The following is a 12,383-nucleotide window of genomic DNA, read 5'->3' on the forward strand; positions in this document are numbered from 1 at the left end:
CTTCTCCCAGGCTTCCTGAAGCCAAGTAAGGCCGGCATCAGGACCCAAACAGCCCCCTTCTCAGCCCATCTTAGAAGGGGATTCATTTTTCCTGGGGATATCTAGCCCTCTGAGAACACATATTACGAATTCAACTTGGAAACACATCTTTTGTTTTGTTTCAATTATAGAAGGAAAACCCAAATGAATGTTCCCTGGACTCTTCTCCTCTGTGTTATCTGAATATTTTCATCCATGCTTACTGGCCCTGATCTTCCTGCTCTCAGCTTTAAAATAGGAATTATGTAATCCCAATTACTCTAGTTGTTCTGATGATTAAAGGAGTTCCCATACCATGGAGAGATGGCGGGAAGTGGGCCCAAAAACTCCTCTTGGCGTCATTTGTAGAAATTCTCAGATGTTTCTGCAGAGATGTGCACACTGATGTTCAGCAAAACATTGTGTGGCATACCCTCAGATTAGGGCCATGGCTTCCTGCATGGAGAAGGAGGTGGGTTTTGTTCCCTCCAATTTTCTTTACTTTTTATTTTTCTAAAGTTTATTTAGTTGTGTGTGTCTGTGTGAGTATGGGTACCCCACGGATGCTGGAAGAGGGGGACCAGATCTCATGCTAGTGGAGTTATAAGCAGCTGTGAGCTGCCCAGTGTGGGTGCTGGGAACTGAACTGGGGTCCACTGGAAGAACAGCATGTGCTCTCAATGGCTGAGCCCCTTGCTCTGATTTTTCTTAGCATGACTTGGACTTTCTATGCATGCTTTATTGGTATTTGTGTTTGAAATGGTAATAAAGACCACAGAATTGAAAGGAATGGGGTCAGCACTAGATGGTGGGTGAGTGTTGTGAGGCATTGTGATCAATGTGCAGTAGCTCATACAGAGAAGTCCAGGTCTGTCTGTAAGGACCATAGGCTGGCTCAGAAGCAAGCCATCTCTGAAGTCGGGGTCCAGCTGGCTGGCTGTCCCCTTGGGGGGCAGCTAGGTGTCCTGCTGTTGCTTTCTGCCACTTAAGTTCACGGCCTTCCTTCACTGCTCTGTGGTTTCGAGTTGACGGCTTTCCCAGATCTCACACCACCATCTTTTTACCCTGTCCCCAGGCATCTTGGCTCTGGAGAAGGCTTCGTGGAAGGAAGCGGTCGGTGATGGTGTCCTGCCTCTTGATGATTCTGTCTGCGGTGGCTGTCACCCACTTTCCTCCAGAGCATCCAGCTTCCACTCCAGGACTTGGTCCCATGGAGCCCCAGGGGAAAATGGGCATGCCTGACCCCAACATTTGGCAGACTTTGAACTCTAGCCAGAGGCAGCAGGCAAAAAACCCGGGCTTCCAGAGAGGCCAGGCTTTGCCCAGAAATTCCATCCTGGTCTGTGCTGAGAAGCAAAGCCACAGAAGGCGAGTGGACAGAAGCAGACACCCACTCAGGGTCAGGAGAGGTGTTCCTGTGACAGGAGGTCTGACACTCAGTGCCCACCATCCTGTGCTTCTAATTGAGAATGAGGTCAGAGATGCAGGAGGCACAGCCCTCGATCAGCCTGGGCATGATGGTCCCGTCCAAGAGACACAGAGTATGACAGACACCCTGGTTAGCCCACTCACAGGGAGCAGCCAGGCAGCTTTCCAGGCATGGGGAGGTGCTGCTGCAGTGAGCTTTAGGCCCCAACCATCAGAAGGTGAGGATTCCCTGCCAGGAGCCAGGGACAGAGGCTGGACTGGTGGGAAGGCTGGGGGTGCCACCTCAGGTTCTGTGACTCACTGGTGGTCTGGCTCTGTTGGAGAGCTGCGAAGGTCCTCGTGGTGCCACACTGAGACCCCTGGGTTATTGGTCAGTGCTGTGACTGGGGGGCCGGTTCCACCTTGGTTCACAGAACATGATGTGCAGACTCTCTGGCTACTGGCCCACGGGGAGGTGGTGGGCAAAGCCAGGGTCCCTGCCCATGGGCAGGTGCTGCAGGTCGGACTGTCTGCTGACGGTGCCCTCCAGGACATGTCTCCTCTCAGGCTCAGCCAGCTCTGCTCCCAGGGCCTCTGTGGGCTGGTGAAGAGGCCCAGTGACCTGCATGAAGTCCTGTCCTTTCATGTGGACCGTGTACTGGGACTCCAGCGGAGCCTGCCTGCTGTGGCCCGGAGCTTCCACAGTCCTCTTCTGCCCTACCGCTACACAGATGGTAGTCTGAGGCCCATCATCTGGTGGGCACCCGACGTGCAGCACTTGGGAGACCCAGATGAGGACCAGAACTCTCTGGCCTTGGGCTGGTTGCAGTACCAGGCCCTGCTGGCACGAGGCTGCCGCTGGCCAGGCCAGATGCCGTGCCTGGGCATCCATCATGCCGAGTGGGCGCGTTTGGCCCTCTTTGACTTCCTGCTGCAGGTAGGTGTGGTTGGGCAGTGGGGTGGAATGCTGTGGAGTTAGGGAGTTCCAGGTGGAGGCCAGCTTTGTCCTCTCCCCACAATGCTGGCAACTGTTGTGTAACTTTTCTGCCTGTTTATCCCGTGGTACCCTAGAGCAGGGCTTCTTAAACATTTTCCACTCAGGGACTGGCTAGATGTCTCAGTGGTTAGGAACACTGGCTGCTCTTGCAGAGGACCAAGGGTTGGTTCCCAGGACCCACATGGTGGCTCACAGCCATCTGCAACTCCAATCCAAGGGATCTGATGCCCCCTTCCAGCCTCGTCAGCACCAGACATGCCCATGGTACCCAGACATACATGTAGGCAAAACACCCAAACACATTAAAAAACAAAACAAACAGAACAACAACAAAGACCTGACCACTACCAAGGAAAAATTCCATTTGTGACCCTGTTTTACCCAAGAAATTTTTTGTGACCTTGGATATATAGGAATGTAAAATAGGCATATAAATGAAATATTTGCTGATAATAATGATGAAGAAATTTATTTTAAAACAATTCTCAGATATACACAAAATCTTGCCATTTGTTAAAGATAAAAGCAAATTTGTATATTAATGAGAGGCATAAGCTTATTTATTTTTATTTTATTTTGGTTTTTTTGAGACAGGGTTTCTCTGTGTAGCTTTGGAGCTTGTCTTTATTTTTAAATGAAGAGTTAGCACTTGGCACTATAGGACATAGGGCATCTTCAACACTTCCCTTTTTATAATTGATTATACTTTGATTTTATAATAAATCTGTAGTCCCAGACCAGGGAGGCGGGGCCAGGCAGCCAGGCCAATCAGTGAGCTCCAGGTTCAGTGGGAGTCTCTGTCTCAAAAAGTAACTGAGGAAGACATTCAAAGATGACCCCTGGCCTCCACAAATGCATGCATTCACATATGCACGCACACCTTCATGACACATGAGAACACACACACACACACACACACACACACACACACACACACACACACACACACACCACCCTCTACAGAAATGGCAGAAGTATGCTTAGGGCCATGTCAGAAATTACTGCAAATTCTGTTTCATTCTCAAGTTATAAAATCAGGACCCTCTCCCCCCAGTCTTACTGTTAAAATACCAGTTCACCACTGTTTACAATTTTTTGATGTATTTATTTTATTTTAATGTGAATGAGCGTTTTGCCTGTGTGAATGTATGTTTACCACATATATGTCTGGTGGCCACCGAAGCCAGAGGAGGGCATTGTATCCCTTGGAACTACAGTCACAGATGATTGTGAGCTGCCACGTGGATGCTGGGAATCAAACCCAGGTCCTCAGCAAGAACAAGTGGTCTTAACCACTGAGGCGTCTCTCTAGTCTCAACACTGTTTATAATTTTATATCTTTGAACCAACATGGAGTCAAGAGTGTTGAAGTAAGGGGAGAGAGAGAGAGAGAGAGAGAGAGAGAGAGAGAGAGAGAGAGAGAGGAGCTGAGGCAGAAAGAACAGGAGAGCCATAAAGGGAGGTGCCCGTCCATCTGGGCACTGAGCATTCACTGTGGCCAACTGAGACTCTTGCTTCTCTGTCTGAAAGAGAAAAGCCTAAAGTTGTTGAGTGGAGGGGGTGAGGTGGGATCTAGGTAGAGTTGCTAGCAAGGTTAAGGTCCAACTGGCGGCTGTGAGTATCAGCTGTTTAATTGGCCCATTGTGCATGAGTGTGGCTGCTCCAGGCTTGTCCATGTGATGCTGGCTGTGGATATGGGGAGCTTGAAACAGCTGGTCATTCACACTCACAACCAAGAAGCAGAGAACAATGGATGCTTTGTGGTGATTGGCTCACTTTCTCTATTTTATGCATCCTAGAATCTCTTACCCAGGGAAATCCTGCCCACAATTAAAATGTGACTTCCCCATATAATGGACTGTACCCCCTGAATCATGAGCCAGAATAAACCCTTTGTCCCTTAAGCTGTGCTTGTCGGGGTATTTTATCACAGCAATGGGAAAGGAATTCAAGCCACGCCCCGTGTGCATGTTCTCCACAGCTAGAGGGGCTGAAGTGTCTTGGGGTTGGATCACAAACTACCTCCAGTTGGACTCTTGTCCTAATGTCTATCTGTGGGCCCTGCCTGTGTTTGATGTTATACCAGCCCCAGTGGCTTCTGTTTGCTAGGTCATTTATGGATATACTTAACACAAGTACCTGGTGGGAGTATACACTTGGTAAACGCTAGTCAGGAACAGACCCAGACCATCCCCATGGCAACCTTACTGGTGAGACGCCATGTTTATTCATGTTCTCAACTTGAGCGGGCTGGGGAGACAGCTCAGTGGGAAAGGTGCTTGCTGTGTGTGTGAGCATGGAGACCCGAGTGCAATCCCTGGCAACCCTGTGAACACCCAAGTGTGGCAGTGAGTGCTGGAGTCCCAGTGCTGGGGAGGAGGAGACAGACTATTGGGCGGGGAAAAGGTGCATGGGGAACACATCTGACCTCTGACTCCTATACGCACATGTATAGGTATGTACAAGTGCATGCGCATGTGTGTGTACACACACACACACACACACACACACACACACAGAGAGAGAGAGAGAGAGAGAGAGAGAGAGAGAGAGAGAGAGAGAGAGAGATTATTAGTGAAGTATAAAATGGAACCATTGAGGTCCAGAGAGATTAATTTCCTTGTCTAAGGTCACAGCCAGGGGACTGAGAGGCTGCCTGGCTGGCCTGGCCCAGAGCTTACCCACTTCTCACAGAGTCACTATTGAGCTGGCCAGTAATGGGAGCAGAAGGGGACATTTGCAGGGGGGCCCTGGAGCCCTGAGGCCCAGGGAGTAGCTGCTTGCAAAGCCCCACGCCAGCAATGTGCTCACGATGGCTTTCTGCTCTGCACAGAGCCCCCTCTGTTCATCTCCAGGGCTGTAGTGTGGGACCCTTCCTCAGCTGCCAAATTCTGACAAATCTCTGCAGCCAAGGCGCACATAGGTCAGCTGTGTGGTCAGACACCGCTGGGCTGGGATCATGCCACCTTTCCCTAGCTTGGACAGCGGTCAAGAAAAGCAACCATCTGGCTGGCATACCTTCCTAGAAATCTCAGCGAGGCTGCAGAATGTGCGAATCTGCACGGCACCTGAGGTGCTGTGTGACCCACGGCTGGCCACAAGCACCAGATGCAGCTCACTGAGGTTGGTCTGCTACCAGCCTCCCTCATACTCCTGTTAGAAAACTCAGAGGCCGGGAAGAAAGTGCTGGGGTCTGGTACCACCATGTTTCCCTGTGCAGGGGGCTTTTCTCCCTTGTGTTTCCTGGGGAGTCTATTTCTATTCAGAGAGAGGGAGAGAGAGAGAGGTTCCATTGAAGTCCCCGAAACCTGAGTTTCTTGGGGTTGCTCACAGGAACATGGGTGGGGTTACCAGAGCTTGGACAATTATGCCACTGAGGACCCCCCACCCCAACAACTGTTAACTGCTTATAGATCCTGGGGGTGGGGCTCATAAGTGTTGTGAGACATTGTTCCCTGACCCTCCACAGGGGACAGTTAGAGACCCACCTCGTGAAGACCCCTGTGGGTAATCACAGCTACTCTTACTTCCAGTGGCAATGACATGTCACACCTGGAAGACAGCTCCACACTCCAGTCTGCCTCTCAGGCGCATGTCACTGTCTGACTTGGTGATCTGTGGAGAAGTCAGGTGAGCTAAGTTAAGTCGGTAGTGTTGGCATTTGAAGGAGGCTCATGGCCCCCTAAGCTAGGACCCAGAAGGCCTCAGCTGCCAGGATCCTGGCTGGGCCCTGTCTCTTCTTGGGGACAACACAATGGCTCCTAGTGTGTCTCTTTGCCTCTGTTACAACCTGTCCAACTGAAGCCTGAGAGATGCCTTTGTCTCAGTTCTCAGCAGCAGAGCCGACACCATGGTCCCAACAGGACTGACCCACCGTAGGAGAGAAGGCAGCCATCCAAGGGTGTGTGTGACCCAACTCCACAGTGAAACTTGAGTGTTGGGAGGTAACCGACTCAGCTAGTCTGGAGGGAGTGAGGAGCCGAGAGTGCTTATAGCCAGATCCCTGTCAGGCTGCAGCTGGGGGATGCTCCTGGAGGAGCATTCAGTGATGGAGCCGCCCCCCACAGCAAAGCTTCAGAAGCTGCAGCCCAGAGGACAGGCTCAGCCATGCAGGTGGGCCGGAGGATGTCTGTCTTCTGTCTCGGTTAGAGCCATTACCTCCCTGTCAGACAAAGCAAGGCCTTCAGTGCCGTGGGTGGCCCTCTGGCTTCTCCCTCTCCAGCTCTTTGTCTTGGCATTCGGCCTCGGTCACTTCCTAATCCAGCTAGAGCACGGTCTCAGGGCCACACGCACACACACACACACACACACATGCACACACACACGTGCACACACACACGCATGCACACACACACACACAAGTGGGAGTGGGGGTCATGTACCTCCCCTCCTCAGACACAAAAAGGAGATAACTCCGAGTGAGCGTGGCCTCATCAGGGAGCCCTTCAAAGCTGGTGAAGTATTAGTGAGTCTCCCACTGGCCTCAAGGAAGTGAACAGTGATCTGTGAATTGCTATGGGACGGGCGGGTTTGGGAGGATGCTGCACCCCTAAGGACCATGGTGCGGCAACTGCAAGGTTGGAAGCAAAAACTCTGAACTACAGTGACATGTAATCTTGTCGATTTTAGTTGGGGGGGCTGAGCAGACACACCCCAGTCAACACGGGAAGAACCCCAAGGAACTATGGAATAATATCTATGTTCTGCTGAGTCCCTGGTGTCCTGAAACCAAGAAAAGAAGCAAGGTGTGGAACTGTGAGGGGCTCCCTTGCATCCCCAACAATGAGTCTCAATTTTTTTCTTACCTCACTGGAGTCCTGCCTTTATTTAAAAGCCTTTTAAACAGAAAATGAAAAAAGAAAGTCTGTGTTCTTTGTCCCATTTCATTCATGGTATTAGTTACTTGTCTCACAGCTCTAACAAAACACCTCACAAGAGTCACTTAAGAGAGAGAGGGTTTATTCGGGCTCTGGCAGGGGAGACAGGAACATTAGGCCATGGGTCACATGACCCGAGCATATGGTGGCAGGTCACGTGACCCCCTAGTCAGGAAGCAGAGAGAGTTGGACGCTGGTGCTCAGCCCACTTTCTCCAGCCAATGTGGTGCCAACCACATTCGGAATAGATCTTCCCTCCCCAGTTAATCTAAATGATTCCTCACAGAACGACCCCTGAGATTTGTCTCCATGGTAATTCTAAATCCCGTCATGCTGTTAATAAAGGTTAACCAGCACAGCTGGGGTGTTGGCTGTTTAAGTACTTCTGAAGTTTTCTTTGGACTGAGGAAAGCAGCCTTCTGTTTTCAGTGCAGTGTACTATTTCCTGCGGTTGTAACTATCAGGAACTTTGTGAAGACTCTGTTGTGTAGAAACCTCACTTTGCTCTGTGAAAATGATCAAACTTTGCATTCTGACTGTGAGTCTGTGAGTTTTCAAAAGGCCACCCTTGCTCAGAGTTATTTTAAAAGTTCTCTTCTGGTTTTTTTTTTTCCATCTTGGGTCCATCTGGAAATATTTAAAGCTTAAATGTCCTGGTGCCATTTGTTGGAGACTCAACCCTCCCTTTGAAATGTGACAGTCCCCAGACAGCCAACTTCTTTATGTATGTGCGGCTATTTCTATACTGCTCTGTCAGCCAGCTGCCAGCTGCCAGCATTACTGTGTTCTAACTATGGAGGGGTGGTCTTACCTTTCTCACTGCTCATTTCAGAATTTGCTGGAATAATGTTTTGGTGTTATTTTTACAGTCAGCATGTTGCTTCCATTCCCAAATCCTTCTGATACTTTATTGAAATTAATTTAATTTTTGTGGACTGACAGCAAAGTTTCGCCATAAAATTTATCATTCACTGGGCATGGTGGTGCACAACTTTAATCCCAGTATAAAGGAGGCAGGGGCAGCAGATCTGTGAGCTTGAGGCCATCTTGGTCTACAGAGTGAGTTCCAAGACAGCCAGGGATACCTTGCTCAAAAGAGAGACCCTGACTCAAAAACAACCAACCAAACAAATATGTTTCATGCCGGAACAGGCCCTAGTGTTCCATCTGCCTGTGTCTCTGGGAGGTGTCTTGCATTTTTCCCCAGTGGGCCTGTCCTAGCTATTTTTATGTCAACTTAACACAAGCTAGAACCATCTGAAAGAAGGAAACTCAATTGAGAAAATACCTCCGTAAGATCCAGTTGTAGGGTATTTTCTTGATTAGTGATTGGTGGGGAAGGGCCCAGACCATTCTGGGCTGGTGGTCCTGGGTGCTATAAGAAAGCAGACTGAGCAAGCCAGTAAGCAGCACTCCTCCACGTCCTCTGTGTCAGCTCCTGCCTCCAGGCTCCTGTCCTGACTTCCCTCAGTGGTGGACTGTTAGCCGGAAGTGTGAGCCAGACAAACCCTTGCCTCCCCAGCTCACTTTTGGTCCTGTGTTTCATCACAGCAGCAGTCACCCTCGGACAGCATCTTTCTCCATGGTGTCATCATTTTCTCATACTTCACCTCCTGGGGACCATCAAGGGCAGGATCTTTCCTTCCAGCATATGTCTAGGGCGGCTGCTCATTGACTGTGGCGTGGCTGTGATTTCTATATGGTCATCTTGTTACTCCCCTCTACTAACTCCATTTTATTCTCCACCTTCTCCCCTGCATGTGTATGGGTAGGTGGATAGGTGTGTGTGTGTGTGTGTGTGTGTGTGTGTGTGTGTGTGTGTGTGTGTGTGTGTTGAGGCCAGAGATTGTAGACTTTTGAGTTGCATTCCTCAGGTGCCTATTGATCTTTTTTTCTTTTTCTTTCTTTCTTTTTTTCAAAAATTGGTCTGGAGCTAGTCACTTAGGCTAGCCTGGCAGGCAGCTGAACCTTGGGGATCCATCTGTCTCCATTTCCCCAGTGCTATATCTAGAAGCACATGCCATCATGCCTAGTTTATTTGTTGGCTTATCTATTTTTAATTTTGTGTATGTGTGCATGTGTATGTGTATCCACATGTGCACGTGTGTGCATATGTATATGTGCATGCGTGTGAATGGCCCTGAGACATGAGGAATTGACTCTCTGGGAAAGATAGTGTTTCTATGAAGGAAAGAATGACCCCCACCCCAGGAGAGGTTCTGGATACTTAGCCTGCCAAGTGGAAAGGAAATGAGGAGGGTCCCATGCTGTGGGATGTTCTGTATGGCAAATGTGTTGCTGATTAGTCAATAAATAAAACACTGATTGGCCATTGGCTAGACAGGAAGTGTAGGTGGGACAAGGAGGAGAATAAAGCTGGGAAGTGAAAGGCTGAGTCGGAGAGACACTGCCAGCCACCACGATGAGAAACAGCATGTGAAGATGCCAGTAAGCCACGAGCTATGTGGCAAGGTATAGGTTAATGGAAATGGATTAATTTAAGCTGTAAGAACAGTTAGCAAGAAGCCTGCCACGGCCATACAGTTTGTAAGCAATATAAGTCTCTGTGTTTACTTGGTCGGGTCTGAGTGGCTGTGGGACTGGCAGGTGAGAGAGATTTGTCCTGACTGTGGGCCAGGCAGGAAAACTCTAGCAACAGTCCCAGCTGAAGGGTGTGGGCCACAAGAATATCAGGCATCTTTTCTGGAATCTGCCTGACTTGGCCCAGGAACCTGGTGCACCTAGTCAGAGGACTAGAGCCACACACGTCCTGTGCTGGCCCTGCCTGGCCTTCCATCCCTATCAGAAGGGCCTATGGCCTTCCTTGACCAACTGCAGTGTCTCGTCCCAGCCAGATATTCTGTTTGGAAGGTGACAGAGCCAGGCATCCCCTGAAACTAGGTGGTGGGTATGGAGGGCAGGTTCCAGGGACTACCGGCCTCCCCGGGGACCTTGTGTGTTCTTCATGGTTCATTTATTCTTGCACTAGGAAGACCTTACTATGTTTTAACTTGTGTTGAATGCATTCTGGGTTCTGGGGTCAGACTGGTTATTTAATTATTTATTTTATTTTGGTCATTTATTTTCCTGTCCAAGAATTCACAGCTGAGTTCCAGAGAAGATATGCCTGCCACACCATCTGTCTTCATGGTCAGAGTCAGACTTCCTGGTTTCAAGTCCATGGGTCACCACTCCTAGCTGTGTGGCCCTCAGGGCACTGGTCTGTCTTCTTCCGTGGATCACTGTCCTCTTCACAATCGGTCCCTCTCGACCCCCTGGAAAGACCCAGGGCACTGTGCTGGTAAAGCTCTCAGGGTGGCGCCTCCACAGCCTGAGCTTTGCAAGGCCTTCACTAACTGAAAGCCCCAGATTGGGTTACAGTTTGTGGCACTGCCAGGCTGGCTCAGTGCACTGGGAGTGCACAGAATCATCATTTCTCTGGGTAACTCCTCATTTTTGCAAAGCGTGGAGGAAGGGCAAAGTCCTGAAGGAATGTGGGCTGCAGCCTGAGCTTGGTCACGTTCAGCTGATGGGAAAACAAAACACAGCGTGGCAAAATAATCAACCTGGCACCTCAGTGAGCACACTCTTCCTGCCAGGAGTCCAGGTGGGCGTAGATCTCAGGAGGCCAGCACGGCCCATGTCTGCAAATAAATGATGCATGACTGGAAATCTGAACAGAGCAGCCTGGAGATGGGGGTGCGGTACAGGGGCAGGGTCCTGTGCTGGTTCATAGAGATGGGCGGGGGGAGCTTGGCAGGAACAGGGTCCTGTGCTGGCTCCTGGAGATGTGGGTGGGGGTGGGGAGCCTGGCAGGAACAGCAGTCCTGTGCTGGTTCTGGCTGTGCGTCCAGGGCAGAGCACAGGCCAGAGCAGTTACCATGTCCATGTTCCAGTCTCCAGCCAAAGGCAAGCAAGCAGGCAGGGTTCCTGGGTTATAGGCTGTCCTAATTTGCTTTCTATTGCTGTGATAAGCACCACGACCAAAAGCAGCTTGGGAGGATGCTGCAAGCTGTAGAAATATGTAGGGGCTGGATCCCAATAGTCTTTGATAGGAGGAAAGGGTTTATTTGATCTTACAGTCCATTGTGAAAGGAAGTCAGGTCAGGAATTGAAAGCAGGAACCTGGAGGCTGGAACTGAAGCAGCGGCCATGAATGAGTGCCGCTGGCTGGCTTGCTCCCCATGGCTTGTTCACCTTGGTTTATTATAACACCAGGACCACCTGTGTAGGGGTGATACTACCCACAGTGGGCTGGGCCCTCCCATATCAATGATCAGTTGAGAAAATGTCCCCATAGAATTGCCTGCAGGCCAGTCTGATAGAGACATTTTCTCAGTTGAGGTTCCCTCTTAACTAACCAGCACACCACACCATTGCTCTCCAAATACTAGGCCTGCCTGGAGTCACGTCACCAAATGCTTACTCCACGTTGGGCTCTGGGCCTTGAGCCTATGCACTGGGGGAGCGGGGGAGACGAGTGCCTCCTGAGGGGAACTTTGGGTCTGTCCCTCCCAGGAGTGTAGACAACAGAACTCTTACAACCATGTGCCCAAAGCATATGCCCTGCTTTAAATCTTTCCTCTGCCTACGTGGCTCTCCATGTGGCCACATAGGGTGGTGCCACCCCAGTTTTTAAATTTTAAAATCACATTTATTTGTTTGTTCTGGGGTGAGATGCATGGAGGTCAGAGGTTCTGACAAGCCTGGATCTGAAGAGGTGTGGTGAACCTGGCAGCAAAGGCGATGGTGTGGGTCCTCTCCCCTGCCAGGGTTTCTCTTGAAACAGAACTTGGTACTAGGATGTGGGTAGGAGCAGTTCATCTGGGAAGTGGTCCCAGGAAGTCTGCTGCATAATGGGGAAGAGAGGCAGAGCAGGAAGAAAAGCCCACAGAGTGGTCATGAGAAGGCTGCGCCATGGGCAAGTGAGACCCGACCCTAATAAGGGTCTGTGCGGCACCGCAGAGCCCTGCGAAGTGCATCAGCCCTCTGAGGATGGAGTGTGCACATCAGCTCTGATAGTTCATTGGTTGGAGGTTGCCTCTGGGTGGAAGGAGCATTAATTTTATATTACTTCCAGTCTG

The 12,383-nt window shown here is 50.2% G+C and overlaps 1 protein-coding gene across 4 annotated transcripts in view; it reads left to right on the forward strand.

The window, feature by feature from the left end:
• The window catches only part of Gask1a (golgi associated kinase 1A), a 35,822-nt gene that overhangs the window by 16,350 nt on the left and 7,089 nt on the right, over positions 1 to 12,383 (forward strand). For all 4 annotated transcript variants that reach the window (XR_008215196.1, XM_052725208.1, XM_052725192.1 and 1 more), the window contains exon 2: positions 1,094 to 2,362. Coding sequence is in view for 3 of the 4 variants with exons in the window: in XM_052725208.1 (XP_052581168.1) it covers positions 1,094 to 2,362 (1,269 nt within the window). In the remaining variant the exon portion in view is untranslated. The remainder of the gene's footprint in view (positions 1 to 1,093; positions 2,363 to 12,383) is intronic.

This window comes from Peromyscus californicus, unplaced genomic scaffold, assembly GCF_007827085.1.
Source record: "Peromyscus californicus insignis strain IS unplaced genomic scaffold, ASM782708v3 Scaffold_11__1_contigs__length_118956290, whole genome shotgun sequence".
NCBI classification, from domain to species: domain Eukaryota; kingdom Metazoa; phylum Chordata; class Mammalia; order Rodentia; family Cricetidae; genus Peromyscus; species Peromyscus californicus.